The 13,694-nt window shown below is 41.1% G+C and overlaps 1 protein-coding gene across 2 annotated transcripts in view; it reads left to right on the top strand.

The window, feature by feature from the left end:
* Positions 1 to 13,461, top strand: part of DNAJC8 (DnaJ heat shock protein family (Hsp40) member C8) — a 32,133-nt gene extending 18,672 nt beyond the window's left edge. For both annotated transcript variants that reach the window (XM_080658215.1, XM_080658214.1), the window contains exons 4-9: positions 2,031 to 2,097; positions 2,616 to 2,710; positions 4,486 to 4,557; positions 9,845 to 9,936; positions 11,489 to 11,564; positions 12,637 to 13,461. In XM_080658215.1, the coding sequence (XP_080514341.1) occupies positions 2,031 to 2,097; positions 2,616 to 2,710; positions 4,486 to 4,557; positions 9,845 to 9,936; positions 11,489 to 11,564; positions 12,637 to 12,759 (525 nt within the window). In that variant the 3' untranslated portion in view covers positions 12,760 to 13,461. The remainder of the gene's footprint in view (positions 1 to 2,030; positions 2,098 to 2,615; positions 2,711 to 4,485; positions 4,558 to 9,844; positions 9,937 to 11,488; positions 11,565 to 12,636) is intronic.
* The last annotated feature ends 233 nt before the right edge of the window (positions 13,462 to 13,694 follow it).

Raw genomic sequence — 13,694 nt, 5'->3', positions numbered from 1 at the left:
GGGAGAGAGAAAGAGAGAAAAATAGAAACATTGATGTGAGAGATACACACTGTTTGGTTGCCTCCTGCATGCACCCTGACCTGGGCTGGGGATCGAGCCTGCAACCGAGGTATGTGCCCTTGACCAGGAATCGAACCTGAGACTCTTTGGTCCGCAGCCCGATGCTCTAACTACTGAGAAAAACTGGCCAGGGCATGCTTGCTTCTTAAATACAGTAATTGCCCCTCTCATTGCTGACTCATAATCATCTTATGATCTGCTATTAAGCCAAAATGTTTTTTATCTTTGCCTACTCAATCATTTCCCATTATATAATTTTACAGTTTTTTTTCTTCCTGAGTTCTCTGCACTTACAAGTATTCAGTTTTTTTATTTCTCTAAAATTTCAAGTTTGAAGTGGGCAAGTTACTTTCAACCTTTCCGTGCCTGTTAACCTTAATTGTGAAATGCACATAATAATGGTGTCTACCTCGTGGGGTTGTTAATGAGGATTAAATGAGGTAATACAGTAAAGCACTAGAATAGGTCTTGTTATATATGTCCTCTTTATATGGTAACTGTTGTCAGTGTGGGTTAGACAGTATGCTAAGTTACTTACTTGCATTATTTCATTTCAACCTTAAGACAACACAATGAAATATAAGTACCTAATAATAGATGGAAGATGAGGCAGATAGGTTAAGTGAGTTGCTTAAGGTCTTACAGCTAGTACGTGATTGAAGTTGGAATTAGACCCCAGGATTCTCTCTCTAGTAATGTAGGATTTAGCATTAGATTCCCACTTGCTGTCATTCCTCACCAAAGTCCCTCTGTTTCAACTAGTTGGTTTCTGTCTGTCAGTGGCAGTAGGTCAGTGGTTCTTAACCATGGATGTCTAAAAGAATCAGCTGTGGAGATTTTTGTTTTTTATTTTGACATAAAATTTTTTAAGTTATAAAGATAAAGCAGTGAACACCCATATACTCACCATCTATTTGCAATGGTTTGCTTCATTATACATATATTTTTGGCTTAATTTTTGACAAGTAAATTACAGACACCTGATACTCCAGCATGAATCTCCTTAAATAAAAAAGGACATTTTTTTTTCATAACTACTTGTCACACCTAACAAAATTAACACTAATTCCTTACAGGTTTAACAAGTACAGAGGCCAGAGACTCATTCAGAAACTCTGAGGGTGGAAAGTAGACATCCGTATTTTTTGAAAACTTCACAGGATTGGAGCACAGCCAGAACTGAGAACCATAGTTTTACATTAGAAGTTCTTTTAGGAAAGAGATGATGTCCCATACCTGTTTTATTCTCCTTAGTGCTCGGAATAAGGAACCTAACAGGAACTTGGTAGTTTTCAGTGTCCCTCCTCCTCCCAGTGATCACAACATCTTCATAATACTAGGCTTACATTTATTCTCAACATTGTGATTAAAACCCTAAATGTTTCCCAGTTGTGCGTTTACCTTTTGGTGCTTGAATTTTGTTAAAGACCAGTATTTCTGGGCTGGGCATTTTATGATATTTATTAATTAAAAAAAAATACTTCTGGCCTGACTGGTATGCTCAGTGGTTGAGCATTGACCCATGAACCAGGAAGTCACCATTCAGTTCCTGGTCAGGGCACATGCCAGGTTGCGGGTTTGATCCCCAGAGAGGGGCATGCAGGAGGCAGCCAATCAGTTATTCATCATTGATATTTCTCTCTCATCATTGATATTTCTCTCTCTCCCTCTCCCTTCCTCTCTGAAATCAATGAAAAAAATAGGGATAGAGAGTTAGAAACATCGATCAGCTGCCTCCTACACACCCCCTACTGGGGATGTGCTTGAAACCAAGGTACATGCCCTTGACCGGAATCGAACCTGGGACCCTTTAGTCTGCAGGCCGATGCTCTAGTCACTGAGCCAAACCAGTTAGGGCTAAAAAATATTTTAAAAAATGCTTCTGGCCAAGAGTCTTTTTTGCCATAGTACCTTAGAGCTTTTGGTTTAAAGAATGCAGGCAAAGAGTAAATGTTCCTTTTCCCTTATAGTTATCCATCTTGGTGCATCCTGACAAAAATCAAGATGATGCTGACAGAGCACAAAAGGCTTTTGAAGGTATTTGTAAATTTACCTGCTTTTGAATAATATAGTCAAATGTTAGGGATGAACTGTTTCTTGTCCTGGATCAAGAAAAGAATATAATAGTTTTGTCTTCTGGTCATAAAGAAGCTGGTTTTCAGTAGAAGAACAGTTGTCATTCCAAAGCAAAATGTTGCTGTTTAAGAAATAGACCTTAAGTTTGCTTTGTTAAAGCTTCTTTGTGCCAACAAAGACTGTTACTGCATAGGATCCATTTTTTCTCTGAACATAAAAAATAATTGGCAATATTTTATCGCTGAATTAAACCTGGATGTGGTGTATTTAGCCTTGAGTGTATATTTAATTTTTTCCAAGGCTCTCAAGGAAAGTCATTGCTCTAGTTATATGTTTTAAAAATTAGTTTAACAACAGTAAATAATTTAACAAAGTAGGGAATGCTTTTAGATGGCACAAGTCCGTTTACACTGCCTGAGTATAGTTCAGACTTGCAGAGGGTGTTTGCAGAAACAGTTAATTTCAATGTTTTGCATTAGCTGTGGACAAAGCTTACAAGTTGCTACTGGATCAGGAACAAAAGAAGAGGGCCCTGGATGTAATTCAGGCAGGAAAAGAATACGTGGAACACACTGTAAGTATTTATAGAGCCGCTGTGTTTACAGGAAGTACTAGCAAGCCTTGGGCATCTTGTAGGAGGGTTAATGTTAACATAGCAATGCCTACTGTTGAAATTGTGATTGCATATGTGGTCTCCACCACTTTGCTGTGGTGGTCGTGAATAGTGTGTGCCTAAAACTATTAATTCATCCCCAGACCTCAGGATGAAGAGTCGTTAGGACACTGCTCCAACCTCTTTCCTTACCAGTCCTGTGTGTGGAGAGATGGCTTTTTTGTCCTCTCTTTACATGTCACATTACTCCATTTGAGAGTGGAGAAGTGGAGCAGCCATGGTCACACTTGACCCTTGATTTTTGTTCTTGTCCCTGTGAAGGGCTTGGAACATGGGCTTGAGGTAGGCTGGCAAGGGGATATGAGTAAATTTTTTAAAAAGGAGGAGCTACCTGTTTGTATTAACAACAGGGAAGGACTCAACTGAAATAAATTTATTTATTTATTTATTTTTTTTAAAATATATTTTATTGATTTTTTACAGAGAGAAAGAGAGAGGGATAGAGAGTTAGAAACATCGATGAGAGAGAAACATCCATCAGCTGCCTCCTGCACACCACCCACTGGGGATGTGCCCGCAACCAAAGTACATGCCCTTGACCGGAATCGAACCTGGGACCCTTCAGTCCGCAGGCCGACGCTCTATCCACTGAGCCAAACCGGTCAGGGCTCAACTGAAATAAATTTAGTTAGAACTGGTGTTACTATTTTTTCATTACTGAAATCTGAGTGGCAGGAAATGTTAAGGTGGCTTGCTTGAGGTAAGAAAGGTCTTTGTTTAATTTTTTACTTGCGGGTCAAGAATCTTGAGACCATTTTATAAGGGCTATTTCAGTCGGGAGTGAATATGGATGTTTTCTTTGAAGAGCTTTGGAATGTAAAACAGAACTTCATAACCAATAATAATAATGACTCCAAGTTTAGATGAGGAAAAGGAGTAAAAAGAGGAGATGGACAACCATAATTATATCCTGCTGGTCATGTGTTGGAAATGGCATGTGTAGGCCCAATTCTGAAAAAAATCAAAAAAGTACCTGAAAATTTGTACTTGAACCATTATAGTAGTTACCTTTCATCTGAATTTTGCTTGTAAAGGAGCCACCCTCAGTCTTTATGACCACAAGGTGGCAGTGGGGCCTGTCTGAGCTTGGAAAGCACTGCTTTTTGCTGGTGTACAACACTGAGTGATTGCTTAATGGAGTAATGTCATTCTTGTGTGGATGAGTATATTTGATTTTTTTTTGGATCTCAATAGTTGCCAAACTGGTAAAAACACCAATTAACATGATGTGAAAATTATGGGGTTTCACAGTGAAAATAAAAGAATGCAGTTGTAGAAATGCCCCCAAAAAACCCACACCGATATTTATTCTGTAGCTGCTTCTAAAACTTGACACGTAATTTTTTCTTTACTAAACATATACCCACAAACTGTCAAAGATAAATGGGTAATGTGTTGAATTTATTGGATCTGGCCTAGGATTTGATGAGTTGGGACAGCTCCCTCACTGGTCCAATTTCATCCTTCCAGTAGATTGGATTTAGATGAGGCGAGAGAAAGAACCCCTTGTTCCTAGTTCTTCTTGATTGCATTGCTGTTTTAGAGGGGAGGCTCTTCTTTTTTCAATGGAAATTCCTTGTGCGTATAGAAAAGTACACATATCATGTGTGCAGGCTCATGGATGTTCTTAAATTATGGGTGCTCATTTTTTGATGAAAAAAAAAATTTTTTTTTAGGTGAAAGAGCGAAAAAAGCAATTAAAGAAGGAAGGAAAACCTACAAATGTAGAGGAGGATGATCCAGAGCTGGTGAGTTAAGGGAAAAGCCACCTTATCTGGTGTTTTTGGGCTCACTGATGAGTTAAAGAGAGGGAAGCCTAAAGAATGATGCACACATGCTATAAATACTTATTTTAACTCAAAATATTAAATGTATATTTATTCACCCTTTTAAAAATTCACCTCTTTTTTGACATAGGCCTATGGCCTTTTTCTTTGAGTATGTATTGGAGTTTGTAGTTGACTTTATTTTATGAAACACACACATGAATCATTATCCATAGTTTTTAGTACTTTTTAATTTCTTTTGAAGTACTTTAAAAATGTAGGTACTTGTGAAATATACCAAGAGCAAAGTCCTAGATATTTATGATTTTATTCCTAATCTTTTCCAGATGTCTCACCTGTACCTCATTCAATAGCAGTTATTTATTTATTTATTTTTAAATAAATCTTTATTGTTCAGATTATTACAGTTGTTCCTCTTTTTCCCCCCCATAGCTCCCCTCCATCCAGTTCCCACCCCACCCTCTGCCCTTACCGCCCCCCCCCCGAACTGTCCTCATCCATAGGTGTATGATTTTTGTCCAGTCTCTTCCCGCACCCCCCACACCCCTTTCACCCCGAGAATTGTCAGTCCACTCCCTTTCTATGCCCCTGATTCTATTATATTCAGTTTATTCTGTTCATCAGATTTTTTATTCACTTGATATTTAGATTCACTTGTTGATAGATATGTATTTGTTGTTCATAATTTTTATCTTTACCTTTTTCTTCTTCCTCTTCTTAAAGAATACCTTTCAGCATTTCATATAATACTGGTTTGGTGGTGATGAACTCCTTTAGCTTTTTCTTGTCTGTGAGGCTCTTTATCTGACCTTCAATTCTGAATGATAGCTTTGCTGGGTAAAGTAATCTTGGTTGTAGGTTCTTGCTATTCATCACTTTGAATATTGCCACTCCCTTCTGGCCTGCATAGTTTCTGTTGTGAAATCAGCTGACAATCATATGGGTACTCCCTTGTAGGTAACCAACTGTTTTTCTCTTGCTGCTTTTAATATTCTCTCTTTGTCTTTTGCTCTTGGCATTTTAATTATGATGTGTCTTGGTGTGGTCCACTTTGGATTCCTTTTGTTTGGGGTCCAGACCCAGACTCATACGGGGAGAAACTGGACTGTCTGGCATTGGGCGGAACTCGAGGGCGGCTTTCTCTCAGAGGTGCTTGCAGCCATTACCGCGGGACACTGAGACCCGAGGGCCTCTTAAGGCAGGGCTGAGGATCAGCCATAGCTGTTTGCTCCGCCCTGTTAATTCCGAGACCCTCCCCCACCCAAGCTGTGCACAGAAGCTTTTGCATATGAATGGCCTGGCCCTTTGCAACCTAAAATTACCTAACAAACTGCAGCTGGGTCAGAGTGGGACCATCCAGACTACAACCCCTCAGATCCATAAGGGACACACTCAGGGGCCAGACTCAGTGAGCACCAAAGCCCCACTGAAGCAAGTCTTGCCTCATAAGGGTGTCTCCAGCACACAAGTTCTCCCAGCATAGACACAGCTGATCCTCACAGCCAGTTGGCCTGGAGGTCAATTCCTCCCAGTGATACCAACAACAGTCAAGGCTTAACTGCAACAAGACTGTGCACACAGCCCACCAAGGGGTGCACCAAGAGTGTCCACTTCAGGTAACTGGGGAGGCTGAGCCACTGGGCCCCATAGGATACCTAGCACACAAAGCCACTCTATCAACACAGGGAAGCAGCCAAAATGCAGAGACAAAGAAACAGGTCACAAATGAAAGAAATGGAGGAAAGCAACCACTGGATATAGAGTTCAAAACCACGATTATAAGGTTTTTTAAGAATTTTCTAGAAACTGCCGATAAATTTAGTGAGACCCTCGAGGATATGAAAAAGGACCAACTAGAAATTAAGCATACACTGAATGAAATAATAATATACAGAGATCCAACAGCAGACTAGAGGATCCCAAGAATCAAGTCAAAGATTTGAAATATGAAGAAGCAAAAAACACCCAACCGGAAAAACAAAAAGAGAAAAGAATCCAAAAATATGAAGATAGTATAAGAAGCCTCTGGGACAACCTCAAGCATACCAACATCCGAATTATGGGGGTGCCAGAAGAAGAGAGAGAGCAAGGTATTGAAAACCTATTTGAAGAAATAATGACAGAAAACTTCCCCTACCTGGTGAAAGAAATAGACTTACAAGTTCAGGAAGCACAGAGAACCCCAAACAAAAGGAATCTCACCTGGAACTGGAGTTCAGAGCAGTCGGGAGCTTGTGTCTCCCTCCAGATTGAAAAAGACAACCGCGTCCTCAGTTTCCAGCTCTTTCCACACAGGCGTGCGCGCCTCTGTACCTCTGCACTTTTCTCTTTCCTTCTAGTTGTAGAATTTCCACTCAGCCAGACTTTCTGTGGTTCTGGATGATGTCTGTTTTGTCCTTTAGTTGTAGTTTTGAAGTGGTTGTGCGAGGCAGCAATTTCAGGTGTTTACCTATGCCGCCATCTTGGTTTCTCCCAATAGCAGTTATTTTTAGGGACTTATGTTTATTGAATTTTTATAAAGCATTATACTTAGTTTTAAAAGAAACAACAAACACTTTTATAACCACATTTATGAATTTCTGTGATATTTAAATCACAAGTATAGTATTTATTGCAACTGGCATAGATAGCTTTGAGAAAAATCAGAGATGACTCTTATTTTTATTTATTTATGTGTTGATTGATTTTAGAGAGAGGAAGGGAGAGAGAAATATCGAAGTGAGAGAAAAACATCTATCAGTTGCCTCCTGCACGTACCCTGACCAGGGATCCAACTCGAAACCTGATATGTGCCCTGACTGAGAATTGAACCTGCCACCTTTTGGTGTACAGCAGGCGTCCTCAAACTACGGCCCGAGGGCCACATGCAGCCCGCCGAGGACATTTATCCAGCCCGCCGGGTGCTGCTGCCTGTCCTGCTTAGCAGCTGACTCGTCCCGGGCCCGCAGTGCGCATAGGAATTAGTTCATAGTTTTTTTTTTTTTTTTAAACTATAGTCTGGCCCTCCAACGGTCTGAGGGACAGTGAACTGGCCCCCTGTTTAAAAAGTTTGAGGACCCCTGGTGTACAGGATTACTCTCCAATCAACTGAGCCATGTCTGCCAGGCCACAAGTGACTCTTAAACAGCTGTCTACGAGCTATGAGTTCTCATTGTGCTCTAGGTAATGATTTCGAGTTATGGAGAGCATTGGATAATGCAGTGGGTTATTTATTGGAGATTGGTTAAGAGAGAGATTCTACTTAAATATTTGTGTCTTTTTGCCTCTTTAGCCTGAAAAATTTAAAGTCATCTTAATCTTGCCTCACTTTAGGTCAGCACGTAAGTTATCCATATACCTATCTTGGTTTTAAAGATTTATAGAGAAGAGGCTGTCTTGCTAGGGGAACTTCTTTGCAACTTGCTTCATTGATTTTATTAACAGTGACTGGTCCCATCATCTGGACAGTAACATTGCTTGAGAACTACTAGGCTATATTTTCCACTAGTCACCTATTTTGGGTTTACTCTCTTCCAGTATTTTTTTTTTTTCCTCCGTCTTATTCTTTCTTCCTTTTAATTATCCTCTGTAGTCTTTTCTGAAGGCCCTCTTATAAATATTCCTTGGTTCTTCTAAGTTGTTAAGAACCCTAATTTTTAAAAAAATGTTTTTATTGATTTTTAGAAAGAGAGGAAGGGAGAAGAATAGAGAGATAGAAACATCATTGATCGAGGCTGCCTCCTGCATGCCCCCTACTGGCTATTGAGCCCCCATGTGCCCTTACCAGGGATTGAACTGGTAACCTCTTGGTTCCTGGGTCAGTGCTCAACTACTGAGCCACACCAGTCAGGCCAGCACCCTAACTTTATTTTAGTTGTCTTTTTTTCTGATTATAAAGGAACATATGCTAATGATAGCAAATTTGGAAAAAGCAGGAAAATATAAAATATTGACAGTCACCAGTAACTGTTCACCCAGGAGAGTTTAGAGCTTTTAAAGATATTAAAATATTCATGACAGACTCTTTTACTCTTTTGATGTTTGTCTTTATTAGAGATTGGAGTTGTCATCATTGCTTTCATTGTGGACAGTAACAATATTATAAGAAGCAAGAAATTTTTGGGCTCTTTTACTTTCTTTTCTCTTCATATATTACTCTTTGCTCCAGTGTTTCTGATTTTAGGATGTAGGCTCTGTGAAATCTGCATGATGAGTTATTTTCTAACTTTCTTTGTATACTTGAAATACTTCATATTTGGGGGGAAAGTTTCAGAGATAGAGTTCTGTTTTCTTTCCTTTTTTAAGAAAATATATTTTTATTGACTTCAGAGAGGAAGGGAGAGGGAGATTAAAACATCAATAATGAAAGTGTCATTGATTGGCTGCCCTCAAACCCGCTCCCCCCCCCCCCCCCGCCCCACTGGGGACTGAGCCCTCAACCTGGGCATGTGCCCTGACCAGAACTGAACCATGACCTCCTGGTTCATAGGTTGATGCTCAACCACTGAGACTACATCCGGCCAGGCAGAGTTCTATTTTCTATCTAATATGTTAACTCTTTCTGACTCTTCCAACAAGGATATTGCCCTGTCCTCAGAGTTCAGAGTAGAGGAAAGAGGCAAGAAGGGATAAGCCTGCTCTTTCTAAGAACATCCAGGAAGTTGCTACATCACTTTTCCTATTATCCTATGGGCTAAAACTTAAGTTACGTGGACCTCACTCTGCTACAAGGAAGCCTAGGGACATAGGCTTTTATGTTGGGTGCATTGTGCCTTAAGGTAAGGGATTTTAGATGGAGGGAGAGGAGATAATGATATGGGTGGGGATGGCAACTATAGCCCTGCCACAGTTAATAGACCCCTAAGACTGGTCTGCTTGATAACAACTTCATATCTCTAGTATCTAGTCTGGTGCCTAGCACAGAGTAATTATAAAATTTTTGTGAAAAGAAAAAGAAAAGGAAGTTAATTTTGTAAGGTCTTTGGCAGAAGGGGTCCTCCAAAATCTCAAATGGTTGTGATGAGTAGGTAGTGCTTTTTACTAGAGCAATTTTCCTATATATCATCTGATGGTGAAAGTGGTGGAAATATCTCAAAGGTGGAGGTGTTATTTATCTTTCGAGAGCATCATTACCTGGTTCTCTTTGAAGATCCTTTTCCTTGCTGAGTTCTAGTCTGCTTTTGTCTTGGGCTCCATCTGAAAGTACTTGATTCAAGTAGTTGGTAAAATAATTTAATTTTATTTTCTTTGATTCTTAACTTTCTTGTAGTTCAAACAAGCAGTATACAAACAGACCATGAAACTCTTTGCTGAGCTGGAAATTAAAAGGAAGGAGAGAGAAGCCAAAGAGATGCATGAAAGGTATATATCAATATATTCACTTAAACCATATTTAAATACCTAGTTTAACCAATATTGCTCTTTGGGGATTTTCCTAACGAAGGAATAATGTAATAGGTCATTTAAATGATTATCTAAAATAGTTACCTGAAACAGCCAACGTTTTGAATCACAAGGGTAAGAAATTCTGACTTTGGGAAATACTGAATAGACCTGTCCACAGGGAGTTTATAATCAAGGGTGCTGTGTACTTTCTTCCTGATTTCCTGGAGTGAAATAGGCAGAGTTATTGAGGTCATTGTTACTGAGGCCAGAACTTTTTGTGTGTCTGGTGGCTGCAGCTTTGGTGAGTATGTAGTATTACACAGTATAATCACATATACAATGTCTATTGTCCTAAAGCAGGGGTCCTCAAACTACGGCCTGCGGGCCACATGTGGCCCGCTGAGGACATTTATCCGGCCCGCCGGGTGCCGCTGCCTGTCCTGCTTAGCAGCCGACTCGTCCCGGGCCCACAGTGCGCATAGGAATTTGTTCATAGTTTTTTTTTTTAAACTATAGTCCGGCCCTCCAACGGTCTGAGGGACAGTGAACTGGCCCCCTGTTTAAAAAGTTTGAGGACCCCTGTATGTTTTCCCTGGCTCATCAGAAATCTTGAGTTTACTGGTAACTTAGTTTATGTATTTTGTGGCGTGGATTGGTGTTAAGCAATAATTAGGTTTTGCTAGTTGAGGTTGTATGAAATGTCCTTATTTTGGGATAGGATTTTGTGCCGAGATCCTCTTGAGTAAGAACCTCTGTAATTGTAATGGTCATTCCTCTGAAGTAAGGTGGCCTGAGTTCTCGAGATAGTTTGTCAGTGGCTGAGCACAGAACCTCCAATTAGGGTTGGCTGGGTTTTGATGGTCTTGTCTGTCTGTGTAATGGGAATTTATCTCTTCCCCATAGTCTTATCTGCATGTTTTAAAATGAGACATTTATGAAACAACTTAAAAAATTATTTTATTTCATTGTTGACAATATTACAGATGCCCCTCAGTTCCCCCCCTTTACCTCCTCTATCCCCCTCCTCCCAGCCCCACCCCGGGCCTTAACCACACTATTGTACTTTGAGCCCTTTTCAGATAGCTAAATTTGGTTGTGTTTCTTTTGTTGTTTTTAATCCTCACCCAAGGATATTTTCCCATTGATTTTTAGAGAGAGTGGAGGAGGAGAGTCAGAGAGAGAGAGAGAGAGAGAAATATTGATGTGAGAGAGACACATCTATTGGTTGCGTCTCAGAGAGAGAGAAACATTCATGTGAAAGAGACACATCTATTGGCTGCCTCTTGCATGGGGATTGAGCCTGCAACCGAGGTATATGCCCTTAACCTGAATTGAACCAGGGACCTTTCAGTCCGTGGGCTGACCTTCTATCCACTGAGCCAAACTGGCTAGGGCAAGACAGCTATCTTTGTAGAATCCTAGGATATCGATTTACTTTATATGTTTGCTTCTGTGGGGAGATGCTTTAACTTGTATAGTTACCACACTTAAGTATCATATAAATACTACAGTCTGGCTTTCCTCATAGGAAGCGACAAAGGGAAGAAGAAATTGAAGCTCAAGAAAAAGCCAAACGTGAAAGGGAGTGGCAGAAAAACTTTGAGGTAAATTTCCAAGGTGGTCAGGGATTCTTATTCCAGAGTAAGAAAACTTCCCAGCAAAGAACTGGTTTCTGGGGCATTCCCAGCATTGACTGGGGCCGACAGTCAGGGAAATGGGATATGTGGGGAAGGGTGAGTTGTCCTGCCTCAGCCTCCTATGAGCTCTGTAGCCTTGGCAAGGGCAGTGAGGGTCCCAGAATGGTGTTTTAGAGATTGTGGTAGGCACACACTGCCAGGTAGGCTCAAGGAAAATGGCCTGCCCATTTAATTTAGGGGCAGACATGGAGAGGTGCCCGACTTAGAGGTCTTTTAGTAGAAACTGAGGTTCTTATGGCCCTGGTGTCCTGCCTATAAACTCTTAAAACAACTTAAACAATTTATTTTATTTATAGTGTATAGAGACTTATGGCTTCTGAACTAGACTCCTCTTTGGCACTCGAGTCACATCTTTCAGGTGCACAGCCAGTTATCTGAACTGAGCAGCACTTAGTCTTCTATAACATTTAGGTCTCAGGGTAGGGAGTGGCTAACCAGAGTTGATGACTTTGTACCACTGCATGCATGAATAAAGAGAAGATGAGTAGGCCCCTTCATAAGGAGGAAGAAGTCCCTAGTGGCCCTCTCAGTACACTGGTGCTGGCTTTGAGCCTCCATCCACGTTTTGGTGGGGAGTAGGACAGATTCAGTGGAAAGAGTGGCTGTATTATACTGGCTAGCCATATGGCTTTGAGAAAACGATTTGACTTCTCTGAGCCTTGGTGTTGTCATTTGTGAAATGCTAGTGGCACTATAACAGATCAGTCAGCTTTCTGTGAGGATTAGAAATAGCATATGCTAATTGTCTAGCCCAGAGGTCCCTACAAATGGTGGCCTCGTTGTTGATATGAGCATTACTCATTTTGTTTTCCACTTCCAGCCTGTGCTGCCTTATCCTGCCTTCTAGGGGTGCTTTGACACTTTCTGGGGCAATGTCTTGTTCCAGAGGGCTGAGCTCGGTTACAGGGCAGTGGCAGAGCAGGTCAGGCCCTTCCTCTTACTGACTAGTTTCCTTACCTCCAACCACTTTTGTGTTTAGGAAAGTCGAGATGGTCGTGTGGACAGCTGGCGAAACTTCCAAGCAAATACAAAGGGGAAGAAAGAGAAGAAAAATCGGACCTTCCTGAGACCACCAAAAGTAAAAATGGAGCAGCGAGAGTGACTGCCTGGGGTCACAGCCACGGAACCTTTCCCCAACTGTCTCCCCACCTGCTTTGAAGGACTCATTCTTTCCTCCCATTTCCACCCCAACATAGAATAGTATTTGCTTTTTAGGCCATTTTGTTTTCAATACAATTTAATATCAATCAGAGTAATTCTTTTGTACATTGAAATGAGGGGCTTGGTTTAAAAAGAAACCTTCCTCCACCCCTTACCCCTAGGCCAACCAAGATTGGAAGGTGCCACCACTGGTGCTGCCTTCTCCACCCTGTAACTTAATGTTTTGTACTCCACTGAATTGTCATGGTTAGAGACTTCGTGTATAGTTTGTGGAAATCATCCAATTAAACATATTGCTTAAAATGGTGTTGCTGTGACTTCAGAGACAATCCTGGGCCACCTGGGGAAGCCCCTTTGCTTCACTGTCTCACTTCTGGGTGTGGCATCCTTCGGAGCCACAGGTCAGACAGGGAAGGTAGTGGGCACACAGAGCAATCGCTTGACACCCTGACATCCTGGGTGTTTGGCATGTGCTCTTCCATTTGACTGACCAATCTGCGTGGCATGAAGCCCTGAGCCATCCAAACCTGCTCACTTTCCAAAGAGCTAGCTGTCCTCCATCTGACACCATTATGTCCTAGCCTGTCTGCATTCATTAGTGGTCGTATTCTGTATGTGTAATAAATTTTTATACCCTAACCATTATTGTAGTCTTCTTCAGGTGTTATTCCAAGGTGGGTCCCTTGTCTGGCTTGGTCCAATCCTGAAATCCTTTGGAGTTCTGGCTCCCTACCACTTACTTGCTAAACCTTAATTTCTTCATCTGCAAAATGGGAATATACTGTAGATTACTGTGGCAATTTTTAGGGAGAAGTAGCCATACCATCTAATAAAGAGGAAATATGCTAATTGACTGTCATGCCCTCACAAAGATGG

The sequence above is a fragment of the Plecotus auritus genome, assembly GCF_963455305.1.
Source record: "Plecotus auritus genome assembly, chromosome: 2".
NCBI lineage: Eukaryota > Metazoa > Chordata > Mammalia > Chiroptera > Vespertilionidae > Plecotus > Plecotus auritus.
Note: the sequence above shows the minus strand (reverse complement) of the source record. Positions and strands in the feature narration are given on the sequence as shown.